This window comes from Metopolophium dirhodum, chromosome 6 (genome assembly GCF_019925205.1).
Source record: "Metopolophium dirhodum isolate CAU chromosome 6, ASM1992520v1, whole genome shotgun sequence".
Classification (NCBI taxonomy): Eukaryota; Metazoa; Arthropoda; class Insecta; order Hemiptera; family Aphididae; genus Metopolophium; species Metopolophium dirhodum.
In genome coordinates this window covers 34426620-34451566 of record NC_083565.1, presented here as the reverse complement: position 1 = coordinate 34451566, position 24947 = coordinate 34426620, and the positions used below count along the sequence as shown (strand labels likewise).

Here is a 24947-nt window from a genome sequence, read left to right as displayed (position 1 = left end):
CCGAAAAGGACAGCTATTTTAAATATTAAACGAATTTAGCAGCTGGAACTTTTTTCCCTAGAGCCTTATCTTTAACTAATTCTGCGTGTATGAATAATGTTGATTTGTTTGATACTTATGTTTTGACATTAATTGGAAAATAGTATTATGTCAATTTTACGTTATTTTTATGCTTCTCAGTCGATGACATTGTATTACGTATTTGTTTTATCAGTATTGTATCATGTATTTTTTTTTTTTGTTAAAAACATCATATTTTGTTTTTCTTATTACTAGATAATTATTACTAAGATTTTGTTTCCCAATTGTTTTTTGATTGTAATTGTTTATCAAAAGGGCATTTATGCCCGTTCATGAAATATAAATAAATAAATAAAACAATAAAATAATATTATTTTACAGAAGTTGTAGTTGAGTTCTTCACTAAAGTTAGGGCAATGGTTGAAAACGGGGAAGGCAAGTATTCAATGTGAATGTTTCAATAATTATTTACGTAAATAATTCATAGTATTCACCGCTAGTAATTGTATTTTATGGACCTAATAGTTGTATATTCACCATTAAAATCTGAAATTTCACTTATCCTGGTTAGGAACTTACCCACTCCATTTTAACATTCAGAATAATCAGATGACTGATTACGATTATTGTGACAATGTGTATTTGTTAAGCATAAAAAATCTAAAAAAAAATACATTCAATTATTTTTGAATTTTTTATAAATATTGCTACGTATGGACCCCTATACCCCGCCACTACATAATATAGTTAAAATATACAAATATCTAATATACTATAGTAACACATAGATAGTCAAGATGATGTCAGCGTTGCATACCAGACCCTGGGAAAGCAATTATAATTGTTGGCAACAGCCTCAGCATCTGCCAACGGCCAGATGATAGAACCCGAGCCGGTAAGTTTTTTGTGGGAATTCTTCGACTCGTAGTCGATTCTATGAATTAGATCGCGGGACTGTGGCAAGTGTTATAAACTAGCAATTGGATTAATTGCTTAGCTTATAAGTTGCAGGTAGCAAGACCGTTGGTAGAGGATTTCTTAGGTAGGTTGGTAAATAATTAGACTTTGTTGAAAAGTTTAAGTTGTATATTTAAATTTATTCTTCACAAAACACTCTTAGTCCAAATTGACAAAATCGTTATACTGTCTCTCGCGAAAGTGCTCGCATGTACGATGGTAAATCACGTCTAATCTACAGGCCGTTTCGGGTCTGGTTTTATAGGGCCTCATGCTCTCCTACAATCCCCCTGGTCCATCGATAAATCCGTAGACCTCACAGGACGTTATTCAATTTATTATCTATACATTCCCACGCCTGGCTATTCCAAGAATCGTATCCCATTATCATATTTACAATATATGCTATACGCCATCCGTTAATATTTAGATACTGTGCATTATTTATATATTATATATATATTATAAGTAATACCCATATATCATATTCATATAATTATGATGTATGATTATATTTCTTCTGTAGGCTTTTTTAATAGTTGTTCAGAATATCAGAAATACGTACTACGTTTTAATTAATGTATTTAAATATTAATTATGAGTGCTTGGCCATCTGGTTACTATTTTCTTAGCCTGTTCAGGTGAGATTGTAGGACCTATTGAAATGCGGTTCCAAGATCGCATCGCCCTCTCGTTATATTCCCACAGCGTATTTTAATAAAATTTATGACATTGATTTATATATTTAAATTACTATATGCTATACCTTAGGGCGAAACGATCACAATAATATAGTATGTATATTATTGGATTCGTTACACCTCCCCTCTTAAAGTCATATTTTACTGTCTAAACATTAAAATTTGGCTCATTCCTAAATTTCAGTACAAGCACCTTCCCTAAATTACAATTTTATATTCATAAGTTGTTTGTTACAATTACAATCATGTTTACAATAATTATCATTTTACAATTACATAGTTTGGTTACATTAGTTTGAAATATTCTCTATTGTTTTCAAAAATATACGTATAATCCACAATATATTTTATAGGTTGGTAAATAATTAGACTTTGTTGAAAGGCTTCTGTTTGCTTTATAGCTTCCCGTGTTTTCTTAGTGCATTTATCATCGCATACGCCAAATAACGTGTACATAGCGTTACCTATTATGTTTACTAGCTCCCTTCTTTTCCGTTGCTTATTATCGAATTGATCCATACCACTTCCTAATTACATAAACATACGTTCTTTTTGTTTACTTATTTCACTATAGAAATCCGTTATCACTATCTGCTTTTTTCCGCATAAATCGATATGTTTTTGATCAGTACATATCGTTGTAATATTTTTCATTTTTTTCCCCAGTAACTCATATTTTGTGTTGTACTCCTTTAACGAAAAATATGTTACAAGTTTATATTCATCCCCTATAATCCTAGTAGGTCCTAAATTTTCGTAATATAATCCCTTGCCATTTCCATAAGGCGTATATTTAAAGTGTTCTGATGTATTTATTTCGTCAGATTTGACTAGACAACCAATCATCATCACCAATCTAAAAGTATAAAATTATATTTATATTAAACTAACTACCTTATTTATTATTGTCTTATATATATATATTTTTAAAACCACCTATCCGTAATCTAGTATATCCTTTGGATCGTATAAAAGTTTCATATAATTTTTTAGTCGTTTACATAATGTATCTACTGACGTCACTGAATCTGATGATAAATTGTACATGATTTTAGTAATAATTTCTATTATTTTAGTTATTTCAAGAATTGTGAAAGGTTCTTCAATGTTATTATTTGCAGTATTAATATGACCTACAAAACACCTCAGTGTGTTTTCCGGCCCTATAGTATATGTTTCATGTAATTCTTGTTGGAGTGCCATTTCAAGTTCCAAAATGATTCCCTTTGTCTGTCCCTAAAATTAAAATTTATCTATAATTTTTTTTTATTATAATTTTTTTTTTTTGTTTAAAGAATATTTAGAAAATATGTTTAATTCTACATTGTTTGTATTACGCTTCCTATTTAGTTTTATTCTTAAAATTAAATTAATAATTTACATATTATTAACTAAGTATATATTTACTATATATTTTTTAATCGGCTTGTGCATCATTATAATATTTTTTTACATTATTTCTATGAACAGTGATGCTTCGCCACCCACGTATAACTACATTTTCATTTCCCACTACTGCTATGACTTCGTATGGTCCTAACCATAATGGATCAAGTTTTGTTCTATGATTATTATCCTTTAGGATTACTGAATCCTTAACATGTATTTCCTGTGGGTTTTCGTTTCTATCGTATCTTTCTTTACTTTTTATTTTATTTTTAATTAATTCCTTTTTTTTCCTCAGTATATTCTATACCTGCACATATAATACATATAATGATTTCTATGCCTGTTTTACGAAATACGTATCGTATCATTGACCTTATATTTTTCCATTCTAAATCGTCGTGTTCACCTAATTTCTTCATGGCTAGTTTATTTAATTTGTTTTCTTCGCAGAGTAGTTTCAAATTTACTAATGATATGTACACGTTTTCGTAAGTCGATTTTCGTCGATCACTATTTTTCGTTACTAGGAATATTATGAATCTATTTTCCTGTTTGTAATAAGGCGTGTCCCCTATTACTCGACTGAGCGGTAACATTGCACCGTTTCCAAATTGCCTTTTTAATTGGTAATTTGTCCCTGTCCTAAAGTTATATTGCCTTGCAATTGCTGACACTATATTATATTCTTTTGGTGATTCTACTAGTGTACCTATAGTTTCTTTTACGTTATTATTTGTAACGAGTTGTGTTTTTATTTTTTCGAGGAATTGTTCATATGTTTCATTTTTTATTTCCTGAATCGAATACATTCGCGTAAGTGCGTCTACATTAGAGTTAAGTACCCCGGCTTTGTAGCGTATTTCATATTCGTATTCTTCTAACTGTATTCTCCATCGAGCTAGTTTCGATAATGGATTTTTTAGATTAAAGAACCATGTTAGTGTACGATGATCACTAAGTATTATAAACTTCCTACCATATAGGTATGGTCTAAATTGCTTAACCCCAAAAATTATTGCGAGACATTCTAATTCAGTTGTTGAGTAATTGCTCTCACTTTTATTTAATGTGCGTGATGCATAACAAATTGGCAAATCTTTACCTATTTCACCTTGAGATAATATGGCTCCGAGTGCCTTGTTGCTCGCGTCCGTAGTTAATAAGAAGGTCTTTGTAAAATCAGGTTATTTAAGTACTGGTTCGGAGCATAACGCTGTTTTCAAAGTATCGAATGATTTTTGACACTTGTTACTCCATACGAATTTAGTGTCCTTTTTTAAAATATTAGTTAATGGTTTTGCTATTGCACTATATGAATTTATGAACTTCCTAAAATAACCGCTTAATCCTAAAAACAACTTTCTGTTTTTTATTGTTGTTGGTTCTGGGAATTCTACTACTGATTTTAATTTACGCTCATCTGGTTTCATCCCGTCTTCATAATGACATGACCTAAGTATATAACCTAACCTAACCTAACCTAAGTATATATTCTCTTTTTAAGAAATTTCACTTGTCTGGTTGTTATTTAAAATTGCTAGTTTTTAATCGCTCGAAAACGTCTATTAGTTTTTCGTTATGATCATACAAATTTTTCCCGTATACGATTATGTCGTCTAAATATACTAAGCATTTAATTCCTATTAAACCTGCTAAAGCTGAATTCATAACTCTTTGGAAAGTCCCGGGACTCGTCTTCATTCCCTGAATCATTCGTTTAAAATGATAGTGACCTTGGTTAGTTGAAAAAGCTGTTAACTCCCGTGAGCCTTTGTCCATCTTGACTTGATAAAAGCCATTCGAAAGGTCCAAAACACTGTTTCCTAGCTGATCTAATGTTTCTGTAATATTTAGCAAAGGGTGAAATTCATTTATGGTAACCTCATTAAGTGCCCTAAAATCTACCCCTACTCTGAATTTTCGTTTGCCTGAATTATCCATTTTCTTTTGTACTAATAGCAAAGGGGAATTCCAGGGACTCCTAGAATTCTCAATAATTCCATTTTCTTCCATTTTTTTAATTTGCGAGTTTATTTCGTCTTGTTGTTCGTGAGGTAATCTATAATATACGATATATGGGTGGTTGGTCTTGCTTTAATTTAATAGAGTGTGTACCCGCGTTTGTAAAAGTTAAAATATCTCCTTCCATGTGAAATATATTATTGTATCGTTCACATATCTCATAAATAGATTGTTTTTCAGTTTCGTCCATGTGTTCATTTACTATTATTTGTTTTAGTCATGCTATACGTTCATTGTGATTGTTTTTTGTTTCAACTGTATATATTTCGTATTCAGTACCGTAAAGTATTCTGTTTAAATCGGTTTTAGTTATAGTCTTTATTTCTTCTGATATATTCATCATGCTAACTATTGCCCTACCGTTGCTCACGATGGATACTGTATTACTACAAAACACATCCTTTACTAATTGTTGTTTGTGTATTAGAATATTTTTATTTTCAACTAATGGGTTGGCAATCAATATTCCTATAATAGTTTCGGTTCGTGTTTTTAATTTGATAGAACTAGTTTCTTCTATGATCTGCCGCCTCGTAATGATAATTTGTTGTTGCCCGCTCTTCTTGATTAGCTTGCCAAAATAGAATGGGGTTTCTAACTATGAGGTTACGTCTAGAAGATCATAACAACTCAAGGAGGACTGCCTCTGCGAGTAGAGTAATACTTATACACTAATGCGTGAATCAATTACCTACATATATTATATTATATTAGTACGTAAAGCTATTTCTTTATAGTATCTAATAACTCAAAATCAGCCAACGTATAGTTGGTTAGATTGCTGGACTAGGTCAGTCAAAGTCAAGAGCTGCTTGAACTTGGCCCCTACTTTTGATTTTTTGATTTCTAATTTTCTGCTGATTTACAAATTCGCAGATTTCATTTACAATTATTTACAATTAATTTACAATTGATCGCGATTTGTCCGAAGTCGTTCAGCCATAGTCGTGGGCTGCGTGAACTTGACCCCCCGACTTTTGTTTTTTGATTTTTAAGTTTTCTGATATATTTTCACAAATTAGGGGATTGAATTTACAATTATTTACAATTATTTACAATTAATTTACGATTGTTTGCAATAGTTTTGAAACTATTTGCACAAAGTTGAGGGGCTATTTTCATGTACGCCATAAAACATCCTTTCATAAAATATTTCAAATACTTTTAAGATTTAGAATAAGTAATAAACAGTCAAACAAAATTAATTAAAATTCAGTTATTTTAAATATACTGTTTAAAACATTGTTTTTAACTGTTAAAAACTCAAACAATTTGTTTTGTAAAAAATACAGTTTTTTTTTAAAAATGAAAAAATACACCAACTACGAAAGACAATAACGTCAATAGTAATATTACGACAATAATAACAGCAATTATATTTTGTTGTCGGCAATGTTGATTAAGACCGTCATTTTCGTGGAAAATCCATCATACTTTATAAGGCATTAGTAACACAGTATTTTAAAATGTCATTGTCTGTGTAAAATATAATCATACTTCTAGAAGTTTCATACACCCACAAATTATAGTTTTAAATTACAACAATATAACTAAAATCGGTATTCATGGTTTTAATATGCTCCAAATTTGAACTTACAATGTCTGCAAAAAATAACTGTGTATATTTATTTTTAGATTGCTTGGTTACGCAGTATGAACTATTTATGAGAATCCTTTTTAAATTGTCAATTCTTAGCTATAAAAATTGAATATTTTATAATTTTTTAACAAAATAATTTGAAAATCTTCGAGTTTTTGATAAATGTTGACAAAAATTGAACTTTAAATAGGTATTAAAAAAAAACAAACCTATATTGATCTTTAATATTTCTCAACTACTATTATAACTATACTTATGAGGAACCTTGTGTTGAATTTTCAAGCTTTTTGATACAACGAATAACATATTTTTATTGACATTTGTAGAGTAAAAAACTAAAAAATTGATGGTTTAAAATGTCTATAAATAACTCAAAACGACAATAAATATTTAGAAAAGTTTAACATGTATAGAAAATTATGAAATAAACATATTTTGATGAAAATTGCAAGTACCAATGGTTATTAGATTTGAATTAAAAAAAAAATAGGAATATCGCTAATTTACATTATCGTTCATTAATTTGTTGATTTACATCTAAATTTTCAAATTTTATTTATAAATGGAAAAATTTTCATGAATTTTTCACTCAAAACAGTTTGTCACTTTTCGTGATATTTATGAATTTTGTCAACATTTTAACTGCAGTTGACCTTAAAAAAAATTATTGTGGATTTACATTCAACTTTTTTTTTAATTTCTACTAACATCAACTTATGAGAAACGTTGTATTACAAAATTACATATTCAAGTTTTTTTACTGACCGAAAAACTTTGTAACGACAATACTTAAAAAAACTAATAAAACTCAAAATATTTTTACGCATATAAATAGCTCAAAAAGCTCGAGAATGTTATGGTGCTTAGAAATTGCTAATAATATAAACATTCAATGAAAATGTCATGTACATTCGGTTATTGTTTTAGTTACATTAAAAAAAGAATCAATTTATTCTAAAATTGGGTTTGCAGCTTTTCCTTAATTTTTGTTTGGTTTTCCTGACGCTTTTGTAAACTATTGTGAACTTTTGACCTTTGACTACCCAAAGTACGAACTAGATTCACTGTTTTTGCCAGAAAAGACGCTGTTGAAGACAATTGAAGCATTTTTTTCAGTCCCAAAAAGGTGATAACCAATACAAAAAAATGCGTTCATTTCTCCACTCAGTATATATAATATCAAATTTATTTTCAAAATTAGATTATGTCTATAAAATGCTTAGGTACCTATATGAATTGATGCAAGGCGCGACTACTACCTATATATTTTTTCATCTGTAGACTGTATTCCATATAAATGTAACTACTATGTAAGCAATGACAATCTTGCTAATACCTACCTATTCGTTGAGATAACAATATAAAAAAAAAACATTCATAAATAATTTTAGGTATGTGTATGATAAATATTCTATTATTTATTAGTTGGTTATAAATAGAAAGTTTGTTATAATAATATACAGTATTAACAGATGTGGATAGAAGGGGGGCTATGGGGTTTGAAGCCTCCCTCCCTTAGGTAATTAAAATATTTCATTTTTTTTATGTAATTGTATAATATAGGTAATATGCAATAAAAGGTTATTTTGTTATTAAAATTTGTTAGTTTTATATTATTTTATAACATCCATGAACCTATGATGAATATTTTATTCACTATAAAAATTTAAACTTAATGCCTATGATTTAAAATGAAGTTGCTTATGCATTGTAATGACGTAGACCATAGTTTTTTTCTTGATATACAGCTTACTGACTCTTCTCCATTGTATTGTGCACTATTATTTAAGAATACGTATTGAAGTATAAAGCAAAGTATTGTTGGATAAAAACTATTATTTACTGTTATGTATAAACCTACTGAATATAAACTGTATTTATTTAATGCAATAGTTGATTTATATTACACAAAACACATTTTATTGAACACTCACGAAAAATATTAAAATTGATATAATAAATATATGTTTTATCATAAGTTAATCATATGTGTGTATTATTACAACCAATAATAAGACTATTATTACCTAATGCTAATTAAATATAAAATGTGGTTGCTTATTAATGACTACTCAACTAAACACACAGAAGTCAATGTTACTTCTCGACAATGTTTCAATGGACCAGATATTGGTGTTGGGTTGTATACTTCTATAGTATCTAAAAATTCTTCAGATTTATTTGTTTCTCCGTCAATTACATACAATAAACCATCTGATTCGATTAGTCCTATATAAAAATGTTATTCAAATTCAATATTTATTTTTACAGAGGTTAATTTAAAACAATAATTATTATTATATTCACCAGGTGTGTATTGAGGAATATATTAGCAATAAAAGGCCATACTCCATCATTTGATAGAAAAATTTGTCTACAGGGCACAATTCTGTTAAGAAAGGTTGATCTATCACTAACACTGATAGCATACAAAACATCTTCCAAAATTCTATGTACATAAACATCTTCATGACATGGCATACAGACAGTTCTTCAACTAGGTAGTTCATGTGTGGGATCATAACATTTGACAGTCTTCAAATGTTTTAAAAACCTCTCATCTATGAAATTAAATGTTTTACAAATTTAAATGAAAAAATAAATATATATTTACTTCATATAAATTATTATTGAGTATACCCACCTAAAATAACTTCTGTAGTCATACTTGCTTCACTTTTGAACACTGGCATCAAAAATCTCTATACCGAATCATTTTTGGAATGGCGAAATGCTGAACTGACTTCTGTAAAAGATATTGTAAAGCTTCTAATACGAATTCATTGACTAAATAAATTAGAATAATAATAAATACTATATTATATGAATTCATAATGAAGGAATATTTATAAAAATGATATTAACATTTAAAATTATTTTTTCAGAAGTGGTTCTTGAACCACAGTATTTACTATATATCGGTCGTTGATGCTAATAATGCAAACGCACAAGTTCCATTGATAATGGTAATACATTTTTCTCCAATCCAAAACATGTTTTATCCATTTAATAACACATTCAAAGGCCCACAACAAAAAATAAATATAATTAAATACATTTTCTATAAGTATAAATATTTTATAGATACACAGTATACCATGGTAGTTTTGTCAGTAATAAGAGATTAGATATTTATAAATTAAAGGTTTACATTAACTGTTTTGGCTATATGTGTATAGCCTAGCTACAACTGTTTAATATCAATAATGATCTTCATTATGCCCATTCACTTATTTATGTTATTTTATAGTTTTACACTTTAAGGTGCAACTGTACATATAAAATTATATTATATTAGTTAATGTACATGCTAGGTGAGTTGATTATCCATACAACATTAAAATACAAACACCTAAATAACTATAATACATTTCTTGTTATCTTACTTTTTCCTCAAATGGAACAGCAAGGTCATTATAGGAAAAAATCTCAACACATTTTTCACAAGATAATGATATAACTTTATATACTCATAACCTTCAACGATGTCTCTGAAAATAATAAATCAAGATATAAAGAATTAAGTTCTATATTATATTTCAAACAAAACTGTTTATTGATGAATGCTTCAGTACTTGAGAGAACTCCATACAATTATGTAAGTTGGCAAATGATTTTTATAGAAAGATAATTTTAAGTATCCATTTGTGTTAGTAAAATATCTGCACATATATCTCTTGTATAGTCCAACTATAAGCGATTCATAGCTGGTTACAAAACCTTAAGAAGGTAATAATAATCAATTTAAACAATTTTGATAGAACTCTATAATAATTCAAATAATTATTTATACATTTACATTTTTATTGGTGACCATAATATTGTATAAATATATAATCTAAAAATATTAGTAAAATTGTGGAATCGGATTTGGATTGTTGCTTTTCTCAAAGCTGTAATGCCGGGTCCACACAGAAACGACACAGAAACAAAACAAAAACAAAACACAATCCCAATTTTTTTTAGTTTGAAAAAATAAAACACAAACAAAACATGTGTCCATACTGAGTTCAGTAAAAATTAAACAAAAAATGAACAAAAATCAAACATTTTGTTTGTGTTTTGTTTTTGTTTTCTCTTGTCCATACCTAACATGTTTGTTTCAAAATTAAATTTTTTAGATATTCATTATCAGATATTCATTCAGTCAGTCACTGAAGTTTAAGCAATTCAGACGTTCAGTATTCGGTATATTAGTCGCATCCCACAATATGGGTGATTCCCGGTACAGCTCTATAAGCTTGCATGTGTCATCTACATTCCATTTTTTTTTCGTATTCATTGTAATTATATGAATTATGAATTATTATGAATATTATACCTAAGTATGAACAACACTACGCAACAAACCAATTGATACTAAATGCCTAAATCGCACTATCACACTATTAATATTAAGATTATCTACTATCGAAATATTATTATCGAATTATTATTTTTAACTGTTGGTTATTTTTAAAACATTGTCCACACACGCTTGACAATGTTCTCCTAAACAACAACAAAACAAAAACCTTTTGATGTTTACCGACACCGCTCGGGACATGACTTTGTTTTTAAAAACACGAACAATTTGTTGGAAAAAACACAATTGTTTTGAAAATGTTTAGATTTTGTCGAAAAACACAGAGTTTCTGTTTTGTTTTACTTTTGTCGTCTCTGTGTGGACCCGGCATAAACACAACTCAGAAATATGGATTAAAATGCTACTAAAATATTATTTTATGGCCTAAAAATATTAATTTACCCTCAGTTACCAATCCAATAAAGCATGAATCTTCATTTATAAAAACAAAAATAATATTATTTTGTTACTAAAGTTTATTTTACAAGCAAATAAAATCACTTTCAACATACTTACCTAAATTTTGAATCTTCAAGTAGTCATCTAGCAGAGTGAGGGTGTATTGAGAATATAATATTTAATCGTTCAGATCCATTGGTTTCTAAAAAATTAAAAATAATAATTCATTACTTTTTTAACATTATAAATTTATAAATAAGTAAATTTTACTATTAAAAAAAAGTAATCTAAATACCTAATGTATATTTAATTAAAACTAAATTTGGCATAAAAAATACAATTATGAATATTATTAATATCGTTTGTAGAAAGGCCTTGTGTATATATGTTAATTGTAAAATGGAATTTAAAAAAAAATAATAATAAACATATTATCCACGTCCACTTAATACATGCAGTTTGAAATCACAAACTTTAAAAGTGTAAATAATTACAACAAAAAGGTAAATAAATATCAGCAATTAAACATTTTTGGTGTTAAGGGGATTCGATACCGTGATTTTCTGTTTTTATCTATCACACGTGCGATATAGTATTTAAGACGTGTTTAACGTAACATTATTAGGTACTTATATCAATAACATAACACACAAGTACACCCAATTTGGTTAGTTCCATTTAGTCTAAGAGAACATGGGTTATCCGCTATGATGTTAGCATACATTTGATATTTGACCGAAAGACAATTTAATAGTGCTAAAAAGAATTAGTTATTATATTATACAGTAGGTATATCAAGTTAATAATTGTCTTGAATAAACTTACTAAAAGTCGCAAAATGCAAACATACAAATGAAACGAGACGTACACTAATCATTTTATTTATTTTAGAATAACAGAATAATACAATAAAAATAATTCCAATATCGAAAAATGTAAACTACATTTCATTTTTTGAAATATTTTCATCAATTCAACATTTCAATTTTTACTTCCCATAAATAAACATCATGATCCTTAATCACGATAATTTCTGAATTCACAATTTTTCATCACTAATGATTCTGTGCAATAGTAGGCGATAGTGATATAAAAATTAACATAACCTAAAATAATCAAACCTTAACCACAGTTGTAACGGTATAGTGGTAATATCAGCTATTAACCACACCTTAGATCAGCGGTTCCCAAACTTTTATAAGCGTGACCCTAAAATTTTAAATTTCACTTTTGGCGACCCAAAAAAAAAAATCATAATTGCAAACTCAATATTCATTTATTTATAATTATCATCAAATTGATAAATATGTGTATTTATCACAAATTTATTTGCTGCAATCACTTGATGTAATAGCTGCTTTAAAATATTTTCAGACATAAGATCTATCCTTCGTTTAATCGTGTTATCCGAAAGTGGGATTAATTCTAATTTGTTAGCTATGTCATCTCCGCAGACCGTTCTAACCATAGAAATAGCTGCAGGTTTAATAAGTTCCTCTCCAATGTTATGTGCTTTTTTGGAACGTGTGATTTTCCAAGCAACGTCAAATGATGCTTTTGTAGTTTTTTGTAAATAAACCTGTAAGTGTATTGGATGGGCAATCAAGACGCATACATTTTATTTTATTTTGGTGTTCCTTCCAAAATTGTAATGGTTTATTTACCAATGACGGATGAACAGTGTTACCTAACTTGAGTTTATTTTCTTTCATAGATTCATTTGACAAGACTTGTAGGCAGAACACACATTGAGGACGCACTAATCCCGATCGATCTTTTATTTCAATAAACCAAACTTCAAAAAATTATCTTTATACGGCAGAGCGCGCTTAGCCATTACAAAAAGTTAAATCACGAAAAAATTAGATTAAATTAATAAACACGCACTATACGCAGATCGAATAACGACGAGAGCGGAATGACTGATCGATAAACTAGTAAAATACATTATACAAGAATAATGCATCAAAACGAATAACATGCGTACCTATACGAAAACTACGATAAGGACGCTTCAAGGAGCGCTGTGACATTTCGGGAAATAATATTATGAGCAAAAATAGAAACTATATACCTATTACTACACTATGCGGGTACGACCGCGCACAGCCCGCGCCAGACCATTAAGATAACCTATTTCAAATTATTTTTTTTCCTTGATCATTAGAATATTAGAAGTATTAGAGTATTAGAATATTTCAGAAAATTTTTTTTTTTTTTGAAAATAATAATATAATATGTAAATTGGAAGACGTATGTAATGATTTCGCGACCCACCATAAAAAACTCTGCGACCCTAATTTGGGTCACGACCCGAGGTTGGGAATCGCTGCCTTAGATAATACCATATAGAGTATAGACCAATAAACTGAGCGTATTCCACAGACTCCACTCTGCCAACAATGCTAGGGAACCATATAACTGAGAAAGAAAGAACACAAAGTAGTAATCATGGAGGAAACTATGAACCAGTTCCATAGTTTTCTATGATAATGGTAATAATGTGGTTATGTGTTATGTGGAGAGTTTACTGAATTGTTACGTAATGGTGTCCCCGGCTTCCCGAAGACGTGTACGCGTATAGAACGTCTATCATCATTATATAACATTTTTTTTAAAATATTTTATTTTGAATTTTCGTTATTCAGTTTCGGTAATGTCATTAGATAAACAAAGAACCACTGTAGTTTTTTACACGGTTCAAGATATACACAAATATATCTCGTAAACCGTGGTGTTTTATGCATTATCAGCCATCAGGCAGATATTCTTTGGTATTGTCGTTTGCCTATCAGGGCCTGACAATCAAGCATTCAGGCTATCTGTTGCTAACAGAAAGCGGCAAGTGCACCATAAAATATAAGTCGTGAACCTATGAAATATACCAAATATTTTAACTGTTTTTTATTTTAAACAGCCAACTATCGGAAAGCAAACAGGTTAGATTATAAATTTAAAAAAACTTACATCATATATTACCATTTACCATTGTTATTATTTTTAGTATTTTAGTATTTAGATAATAATTTATAATATACTTTGTTTATTATGTGTACAATACAAAGGCGAAAGTGCACTTTGTATGTACATTAAATCGTATACTAATTCATAATTGATAGAAACTGAGAAGATGATAATTACTCATGCACAATCACTACCAATTGCTTTTGTAATTTTTACGATAGGTGATTTTACTCCCATTAATCGAAAAACATAAGAAAAATTTATTTTGTGTGCATGTGTTTTAAATATTTTGAGAGATAAAAAACCAATAGTACACTAGATTATCTAATAATTTACTTAGTCATGTTTCTCAAATCATTTAATGCTAATAATATATGCAGTTCTTGTTTATTAGAATAGGGTTTATATATTTTACATATTATGTTCATTAAACTGTTTTAATGTTAACATAGTAAATAACAAGTGATTTTAATATGATAATAGGACCAACATTTTTATTAACAGCAAAACATTTTCTATTGAATTCCATATTTTATGTATTATTTATTAAAAATAAATATGTATTTTTCTACCAAATAAGAATAAAGTGAGAAATATTAGTAACAATTGTGAAAAAACTTTTATTTGATAATTTATTAGTAGAAAGGAATTTCAATTTAGTTGAATATCAATGTTGGACATGATAAAAATTTACTGTATTTATAATACGGTATAAAAAATCTTAAAATGATTTTAAATATGATTGCACATTATAAATTACAACAAAATAACAAACTAAGAATGTTATGTAACCCTTTCACTGCTACACTATTTAAACACTGAGAACTGTGTGTGCTATGTAAAATTAAATATTAATTATTTATTTATTTTTAAAATTTTAATTTTGAGTCTACAATCTAATTATTTAAGTTTAAAACAATACGAGCCAAGGTTTTCTAAACTTGTAACTTGTAAGGTTACCATCAAATAATCATGTTATAAAATCTAGGAACGTAATAGTACTTATTATAGAGCAGAGAATGGCGTAAATGTTTTGGACGTAATAGTGAAAGCATTGATAACCACTGTGTGAATAATAGTGAAAGCAGTGAAATTGTTAACAATTTCCGTCCGAATTTTAACTTGATGTCTATAAAAAAAGAAATTGTGTTTCTTGTTTTTAGATTTTTGTTTCTGTTTGCACTACTTTTGAGGAACCTTGTATTACATTTTCAAGCATTAGATATAAAAGTTGAACATTTTATAAATTGTTAATGAAATAATTATCAATACATTTTTTGATTTTATCTACCTACATTTTTCATAATTCTAACTTTCAACACTTCAATATTATAGGCTATCTCCCAATATGGGGTCTACCTCCATTTTGTGTATTACGTAACTATGAGTATAGTATGTGGTCAACCAATGTTATAAATACTATCTATAGCTGGAAATCCCTCAAAATTTATATTTATTATCTACTATTTAAAATGTTTTATCTTAATTTTTCATGACGATATAAAATATTCTATTTTATCATGTAACAATATACGTTACTAAGTTAGTTAGTTTAGTGTCGTTTGTGGTGAAAAACTTTTTTAAAATTAAATACTAAAAAAATAATTTTTAAAATGATTATTAAAGAGATTTATAATCCGTAATAGCAACAATTGTACCTACATACTTAATAATATGTACATGTAAAATTCATTTTTTTGGTTGCATAGTATAACATTTAATATTTATAAATGAATTTCTTAATAAATTAAATTTATTTTTTGTAAAATTATAGTATAAGCTTTATAAATGAATTTCTTTATAAATAAATTTTTTTTTTATTTATACTTTCAATATTATTATGGTAGACTACGTTTATTTTGGTAGACCGCATATTGGGAGATATGACTATATTATGACTGTATTTTTGATATTTTTTTATTGGTAGTTCGGTATATGAATAATTAACTTATGAGGTTGCTTTTATTAGATTTGGCCAAGCAAGATTTGTCCAAGCAAAAAAAAAGTATAGACATTTATATAAACACTAAAAAAATATCAAATATCAATGCTCATTTGTTTTTGAATTAGCTACAACAAAATAATATTTTTTTTATAATTATTTAAAGTTCGTATTTCTCAAATGGCTACATACTTTTTATATTAATGTGACCATAGAGTCAGGGGTACCCCCTCTTGGGTTATAGGTTTGGCACCACTATACAGTAAAACAAAATAACGTAAGAGCAATTAATGCACTCTTGGCTTAGAATCTAAAATATATGCTGTCATTAAAAAAAGAAGGCAATTTAAAAAATAAAACAATGAAAAAAGAAATTATTAAATATTATTTCTATAGTAAGATATTATACTTAAAAAATATGTTTATTAATATTAGATTAAATATTTATTATGGTTTATTTCTTCAAAATGTTGCATACCTAACTAATAATAAAGTGTATTGTAGGTATATTTTCAATTAGCTGTATAGATAAAATTAAAAATACAATTATTATCATGTAATTTATTGATTATTTACTAATTTATATATATTTTTGTCTTAGTTATGGCTCCTAAAAAGAAAGTTTACAATGGCTATTCAGTATTCATGATGGAGACTCAACAGAAATTAATAAATCAAGGTGTTAAAGTAAGCATGGCTGATATGTCAGAGTATTGCAAAAAAGATTGGGAAGATATGCCTGATGAGATGAAAGAAAAGTATAAGATAAAAGGCAAAAAGATGAAAAGTGAAGCAAAAGTAGTCAAATATACTTCAATTGGTGAAAATATAGAATTTGTTAAAAAACAATCAGATGAGAGTGAATCACAAAAAAATGATATGTACGTACATATAAATGTAATGCTTAGCTTGCAACCAGCCAGCTATTATCTTCCCAAGCAAAAATTTATTTTTATTCATATAAACTCTTATACATGCGAGAAAGAAGGATTTTATTTTCCTGCCGAAATATCCATGGCTGAGTTTTCTTTAGAAAAAGGCTTGATACGCATGTTTCATCAGCTAGTTGGATTTGATCAAGTCAGGACAAATGCTCCGCGAGCTCCTACAGCAGATATTAACAATCATGCCGATAACAATCATAAAATAAACGTATTCTCAATGTTTCCTGATAATTACTCAGAAATATTATTAAAAATGATTGGTAAGTATAAATATTAAAAATGATGAATTTTTTTTTTCAAACTAATGTTGAAATGTATGGTAATTATTTAGGTTTTATCATGAACAAAGAAGTTGATTTATCTGTTCTAAATGACTTAGCATTAGACATGCCACCAGTCTATACTGCACATGCACCTATTGGAAATGAACTGATGATTACTAGGGAAAGTTTATTCAAGTTATTCAAAACTGTAATAAGGGATGCTGAAAAAACTGATTTCAATAATATTATTAGGGTTTACCATTTGGATAAACTATTTATGGAACTGAAAAATACATGTTATAAAGTTAAACATCCAGACACAAATGATTTAGCTTTACCTTCTATTGCTATGGCTACCAATAGTTTATCAAAAGATGAGTTAACTACAATTAAGACAATTGGTTGTAATTTTCATGAAAAACTTGAACACATTTATGGTTGTAGTAACTATTTTGTATGTAAGTGGATACACATTTTATCAGCTCATTGTTGTCGCTATATTGACATACAACTTGTATCTGGTTGTCATTATGATTTTGATTTATCTAAAACAGAGAGTCCATTTGAGGAACATTTTGATAAAATGAAAATTTCTAAATTTGCTGCAAATTATTCAGATGAAAGGGAAATAAATAAACCGAACACTTTAGCGGCCAATAGTTTCCTAGCGATTGAAGGTAAATTAGTGACTGTTATTCAAAAACCAATATGGAATAAGCCAGAATATAAAGCAAATACAAATTGCAAAACTTTTACAAATAAAAAGGACAACTTTCCTCCCCTTGGTGATTCGAAAAGTATTCAAATAAATGCTCCTGCACCAGTAATAAACTGCCGGTGTAAGAATGCAGGTCGTGGCAGGGGTGTTATTAGCAAAGTTCAAAGTAATAACCGAAACCAATTAAATGCAAACTCAAAGCAAACATCCAAAGAAGGAAGACTTTCTACTAATAGAAATAAGTAGTGTAGACATCATAGTTAATTAAATCATTCATTACTACATTTTTAAATATTGATTAATTAATTTCTGTCATTTAAAACTGGCTATTTTAATGCACTAAAAAAATAGGAAACTCATGCATGAATATGTATTGAAATTTTACAAAAAAAAAAAATGTATTAATATTTAATATTAATAAACATTATTGCAAATCAATTGTCTAGTCTAATATAAAGGCAAGGCAAACTGTGTAAAAACATTACAATACTACCTGTGTAAATATGAATTTTATTTTTAAATAAAATATATTATTTCTAATCTGGGTTAGTGGTTGGAGGTGGCCTGATAATGGTAACTTTGTTATGAAGAGGCCTGATGGCTGATTTCATAATATATAGTTCTAAAGACTAAGAGAACAGTTAATATGAGTATATAACACTAAAGCAGTAATAATTAATACACTATACACCACATTTTTATACAACTGTGAATTTTAATTTGTTTTCAAAAGCAATATATTTTTAGTTATTCAATAATACAAAACATAGTTAAAAACATGAAGCATCCGCTGGCCCCAGATCAAATATCTCTGAACGGGCATGGCTAAGTCTGACTTGTTTTCAAAACCATTCTTGATTGTTCGGGTCAACTTAAATATTTGTCCTGTACACAATTTACCTAGGTGGAAACCAGCTTTTTAATTAATACATTAACTGCAAATTGTACTTATAAGCAGTTAAGCCGTATTCTTTAAAAAAGTTTGTATATGTGGACGCAAATAACCAAAATTATTTTGTATATGTAGCGCAAAACACATGTTATATTTTTAATAAAACTGTATAATACTATATCTAATATTTCTAACTGCCGCAAGGAATTAAAACGTAAGTCCTATATACAATAAATGCATAGATAGCAAGAAGTAGGTATACTAACTTAAGTCCTAAACTATGACAGGAGTATAGAAACGTATGTCCACCGTTTACATAAGAAATGTAATACAAAATAATTTTTTTTTTATGTACCTTTTATACAATTGTAAGTCCATTGGAACAGATATTTTTGTTTTGTCTCTTGTGTTAATTTGATTGCTTTTTGTGACTTGTGTTACTTGACTTCTGTGGTTCAGATATTACTATGATAAATTGAACTATAGTTGTATAATTTTCGTATAAATAGTAAATCTTGATATGGTGTGGCTGTAGTGGAAGGCGTTTTAATCCATTTGATAGGTATAAATTGTAACTACGAATACACAAAAATCACGAAGTCCGTTTTTTCAGGAAAACTTAATTATAATTCATAACGAAGCATGTAAAGGTACTTTTAAGCAAAAAATAGCTTTTGCCATCCATCTTGCATGGTGAATTGCACCGTGAGTATGGAAAAATGTCATATTATTTGGTTAACTATCAGGAAAAATCATTGTTAACTCGAGTAAGTCCTTATAATCGTTTTGAGGTTCTACAATTTTCAAATGTTCCTTAACAAATTCTAAGACTCTTGTAAAATGTGTGTTAGTAATTTATTTAGTTTGTTTATCCGAATACCTGGAGAAAAATTGGCCTTGTTCATTTTATTCCACAAGAGATGGAATCTTTTGAAAATTGAAGCGTCTTCCGCTGATGGTTTATTTAATTTTTCCTCAAAAACACTTCGCAAAATGATCTCATAAATATAATGTCTGTACGGCAAATTCAATAATTTTTTTTCCTAAAAGTCTTTAATAATACATAAGTTCCACCCAATCGACCACTATTAGCTGCAGTTGTATTAAATGACAGATGTTTTTACTTCTGTAGAATATTAAAAGTAAAACGTAAAAAGATAAAACTATAGTATATATATATATATATACCTCTTACAATATAATATAAATAATTAATAGTAATAAAATATTATTTAATATTTATTTTGTTATGATAATTTATGATAATATTTTATACATTACAAGTAGACATTTTTTATTTTTATCAAATTTTCTTTTTTTTTTTTTAAATTTATTTTATATTTTTATTGCTTGTAATAATATTATTAATATACTTTTAAAACTGACCAAGTAATTCTAAATATTATGAACTATAATAAATAATCATTAATAAATAAATTTTTTTTGTTTTTAAATGAACTTAAGCCTGGCGATTAAGGTCATTAGCTGTTGTAGGGATTATGAACTGTGGTAGGGGTAAGATTGGTACGGTAGGTTGTTTTTATGATTGTTACGGTTGGTACGGTAGGTAGTAAACACGTGTATGTGTGGCAAGGTTTTTAACTACTATGAACTTGGTAGTCATCCATCCGGGAGCTAGTAGCAGTGGCTGTTACTTACTCGCATTCCACGACTGGTAGCAGCCAACTCGCCACACCATTCACAATAAATATATTTTTATATAATATTAATAACATATTAATAATTAATAGTAATAAAATATTATTTAATATTTAATATTTATAAAATTAGTCTTGAAAATTGTGTACTAGGTAAAACCTACCTAATAAAATATATATTTAAGTGTACACACATTATGTATTTATTGTAAAAATGAATGATAAAGCATTTATATTATGTGCAAATGTATATACTTAATGGTAACTGGTTAGGTTTGTAAATGTGTATATTTAGGTGAAATTGTGTATGAAAAACCTCATAATATAGGTAACTTTAAAAGTTATAAATGTTATAGTTATATAAATACAATCCATAAAATATAAAAACTATACAGTAAAGTAGGTATGTACCTACCCAGTACTTACCAACCTATTATATACCTGAGTATTTATTAAGATGGTATAAGTAAGTTAATATTAATGACTAATGCATTGAATACATAATGCTTTCCTCTTCCACACAAAACAAGTAAAATATTCATAATAACGTTTACCCCTTAACATATACAGATACTCGTTTATATAGTAGATATATTAAGTATCACTATTGCACGTCTTTATCTTTTCTGTTTTATAGGAAAGTGGCAATAATTCAAAATTGTTATAAGTTTTATTATATTTCAATAAGTCAGTTAATTTCGTATATTTCTAAAGCCATTATTTCGGGTTAATTACACTAACAAAATGTAGACAAAAGAGAAAGTTTTTAAAATTCTTAATGGTATATGCTAGTAAAAAGATAAGTTATAATATATTAACTTATTTTTTTCATAAATAATTAACAGTTATTTAATATACCCACTCTATGTACATTTATATATTTTATATATATAAGGGTGCCTTGAAACAACTTAGATATTCTTATGATTTCGAATAAGAGCACTTGATTTTTCTGTATCGGCCGTCTACTTTTTCACATAATACTGCATCCCAAACAAATACGATTGAGTTGAGAGGTACCTATACAAATAAATGTAAATAAATTACCTTGTATAAAACACAATCATATTACATGTAACTATATAAGTCAATGTCATTACTAGAAGTATAATTAACAAAACACTAAAAAACTTCAATGTGATGTTACCTTACTACAACCTGATCGTAAAAACTATTGCTAAAATATGTACCAATTGATTTTAATAGACAGTTAGATATTGATACAAAGACATTTTCTTTAAATTGTCATGATTTTTTTAAATTGTTGAAGGTATGATTTAATTAATTTTAATTAAGAAAAAAAAAATGTTGATATTATGCCCATTAAATAAATAAATAGTATATATTATGCAGTCTACCAGCAACAGTGGATATCATGATAAATTATATGGTATACAGCATTATTGACGGCCTTGGTATAATATGATGTTCTAAGAAATATCAAAGATTAAATAGTTAACAGACAAATACATTTTGAGATAAATATTGATTTATTAAAACTATAATTAATAAGGGTTTAATGCAAAAATATAAACCAATGTTAAATAGTTATTGATTCAATGTATGTCATGTAATGGATAGATAAATAAATTGTGTTATAAACCGTAATAAATTAATTCTACATTTTGTTAAATAAAATGTAAAAGTCCTTCATATAACATTAAATACCAAATAATTATATTGCTACCATTCATTGGTGATAGTTAGGGAAATAGTCAAGGCTGTGAAATATCTGTGCAGTTTTCATTTAGGTGTAATTGGGTACCATGGCCCTTAGGTGAATTAAATTGTCTCGCTATTATAAAAATAATATTTTTTTATCTAAATTAAAATAACAATTCATTACAAAATACATTTATATCGCATATCAAATATATTATATATTTTATTTTAAATTAATCATTTTTTTTTTTCAATTAATTAATATTTATTATGAATCCGACAAATTATAAACTCATATGATAAATAGTTTTAAAAAATGCAATGTACTATGAGAAAGTTACTATGGAAAAATGTAGTTAGAAGACGAAACGAATGGACAGGCCATATAATGCGGCATGAAGGATTGCTAAGCCGATTATAGAAGGAACAAAAGTCCAAGGATGCAACTCATATGTAGAAATGAAAAGGAAAGTGATAAAAAGGGAAGAATGGAAGATGGCTGCAAACCAATCTACAGATTGAAACTATAGAGAAATTTTACACACGCTACTGCACACTTGTGTACCTCTTACTGTAAAACAGCCAAAAAGTGTTAACTTTAAGATTTTTATAGCTAAAATAGTTAAATATATTTACTTTAAACATATTCATCTAGTTTATCTAGTTGTTTTTCGTCAAGTACTTCAGGTTGACGTTTTTTTTTTGTTGCTTTATTATAAGTTATTTCTTGCTAAATATCTAAGTTAGTTTTCAAGCAATGTAGCCACATTAGATTGACAGTGTAACTGAATCAACTAGAATCATATCAATTGGATAATAATAAAAAGAACAATATGAGAAAAAAATAGCTAAACGTAATTGGTACTACAATTTCTTATTTTAGCACATCGCTAAAAATGTATTTTCTATTCCTGTAAGAGGTACTCATTGCTGACGTTATAACGCATACGTATACGTGTTATGAGAGCAACAAAAATTACATCATAATATATAACCTATATTTGTAGTACATAAACTGTGCCATTATAGTTAATAAATAGTTAATCTAATAAATAAAATTGCATGTTTGCAGAAACGTACAATGAAAAAAAATCAAAACTATCTTCATTTTGCGACACAAGGAATACTGAATTAGAAGATACCCATAGAAAACATATTCCAAATAGGAATTTCAATTCTGGTTCAAAATATTTGTCAAATGAGACCCAAAAACGTAAAACAATAGAAACTAAAAAAATTTAAAGGTATGTAATGTGAAACATAATAATATATTATTATAGGTATTTGACTATAATGAACAATTTAATGATAATAACATTTTATAACTCAAAGTTTCCAAATATAAGAACAAAAATGATCAGTTCAATCTGATAGCAGTGTGGAAAGTGATTCGATGTTTTCAAATCCATTGGCCAATGCTCCAAAACAAACAGGTATATGAATTAATGTAAATTAATAATATTACATAGTTAAATGTAAATACTAAATAGGCAATTTAAAATAAAAAACACTGTAAAATCGAGGGTTGTTTTTTGTTTGTTTTAGTTTCAATAGATTTCTTTAATATGTATAATGATAATGAATATGATCATGATAGTACACAAGTACCTGACAAATTAAACATCACTAATTTTCACTTAGAAAGTATGTTTTTTTTTGTTTATAAAATAATTTAATTTACATACCCATTTTTTTTTAAATTTAAATCATAAAATATATCAGCTCTAATATTGAGCATCAAAAAAATTCAGAAAATATCAGCTCTAATATTGAGTATCGCCTAGAGACAGTGAATATCATCTCTAAAATTCAACATCAACCAGTCAGAAAATATTAATATAAATTTGACGCAAATGGTAAATGATATTGGTCACACTGTTATGGATGGTAAATATTTGTTTTATTTCATACTCACAACTAATATTTAGATGATATTTATTAAAATTATGATTGTTATATTTTTTAAAGAAGTTTCACATAAGATGGCCACTTTACAAAAAGAATTAAAAATCATTTAAGTGGATGTAATAAAAAATCAAGAACTTTTGCTAGATATAAACACAAATTTAACCCACAGTTACCACTACAGACCAAAGATCTTAGAACCAGTCTAGTTTGAACATACCTATAGAAACTATGAATTAATTGAAAATTATTGATGCTGGCAAGGATTAACTAAAAATGTTGGTAATTTTCTAATAATTAAATTCTACTAGTTAAATTAAGCATATTATAAGAAATTGTTGTTTATTTAATATCAGATTTTAAAAAGAGATTCTAAATAATTTGATACAACATACTTGCCACTTGGCAATGAAGACAGTTATTCATAATTGATTAGCTAATTATTGATGAAACCATAGATGAAACCATAGAACATGATGAATTTTATGTTCTATGATGCAATGTCTACTTAAATATAATTATAATGTACTCTTATTAAAATAAATTTATTGTAATAGTTATTCAT

At 27.6% G+C, this 24947-nt stretch overlaps 1 protein-coding gene and 1 pseudogene across 1 annotated transcript; both read left to right on the top strand.

The window, feature by feature from the left end:
* Positions 1-16943: 16943 nt before the first annotated feature.
* LOC132947950 (protein maelstrom homolog) lies at positions 16944-18511 on the top strand. Its single transcript, XM_061018215.1, has 2 exons — positions 16944-17544; positions 17616-18511. Exons 1-2 carry the CDS (start codon positions 16944-16946, stop codon positions 18509-18511), a joined length of 1497 nt encoding a protein of 498 aa, XP_060874198.1.
* Positions 18512-23870: 5359 nt separating this feature from the next.
* LOC132947741 (uncharacterized) lies at positions 23871-24829 on the top strand (annotated as a pseudogene).
* Positions 24830-24947: the final 118 nt, after the last annotated feature.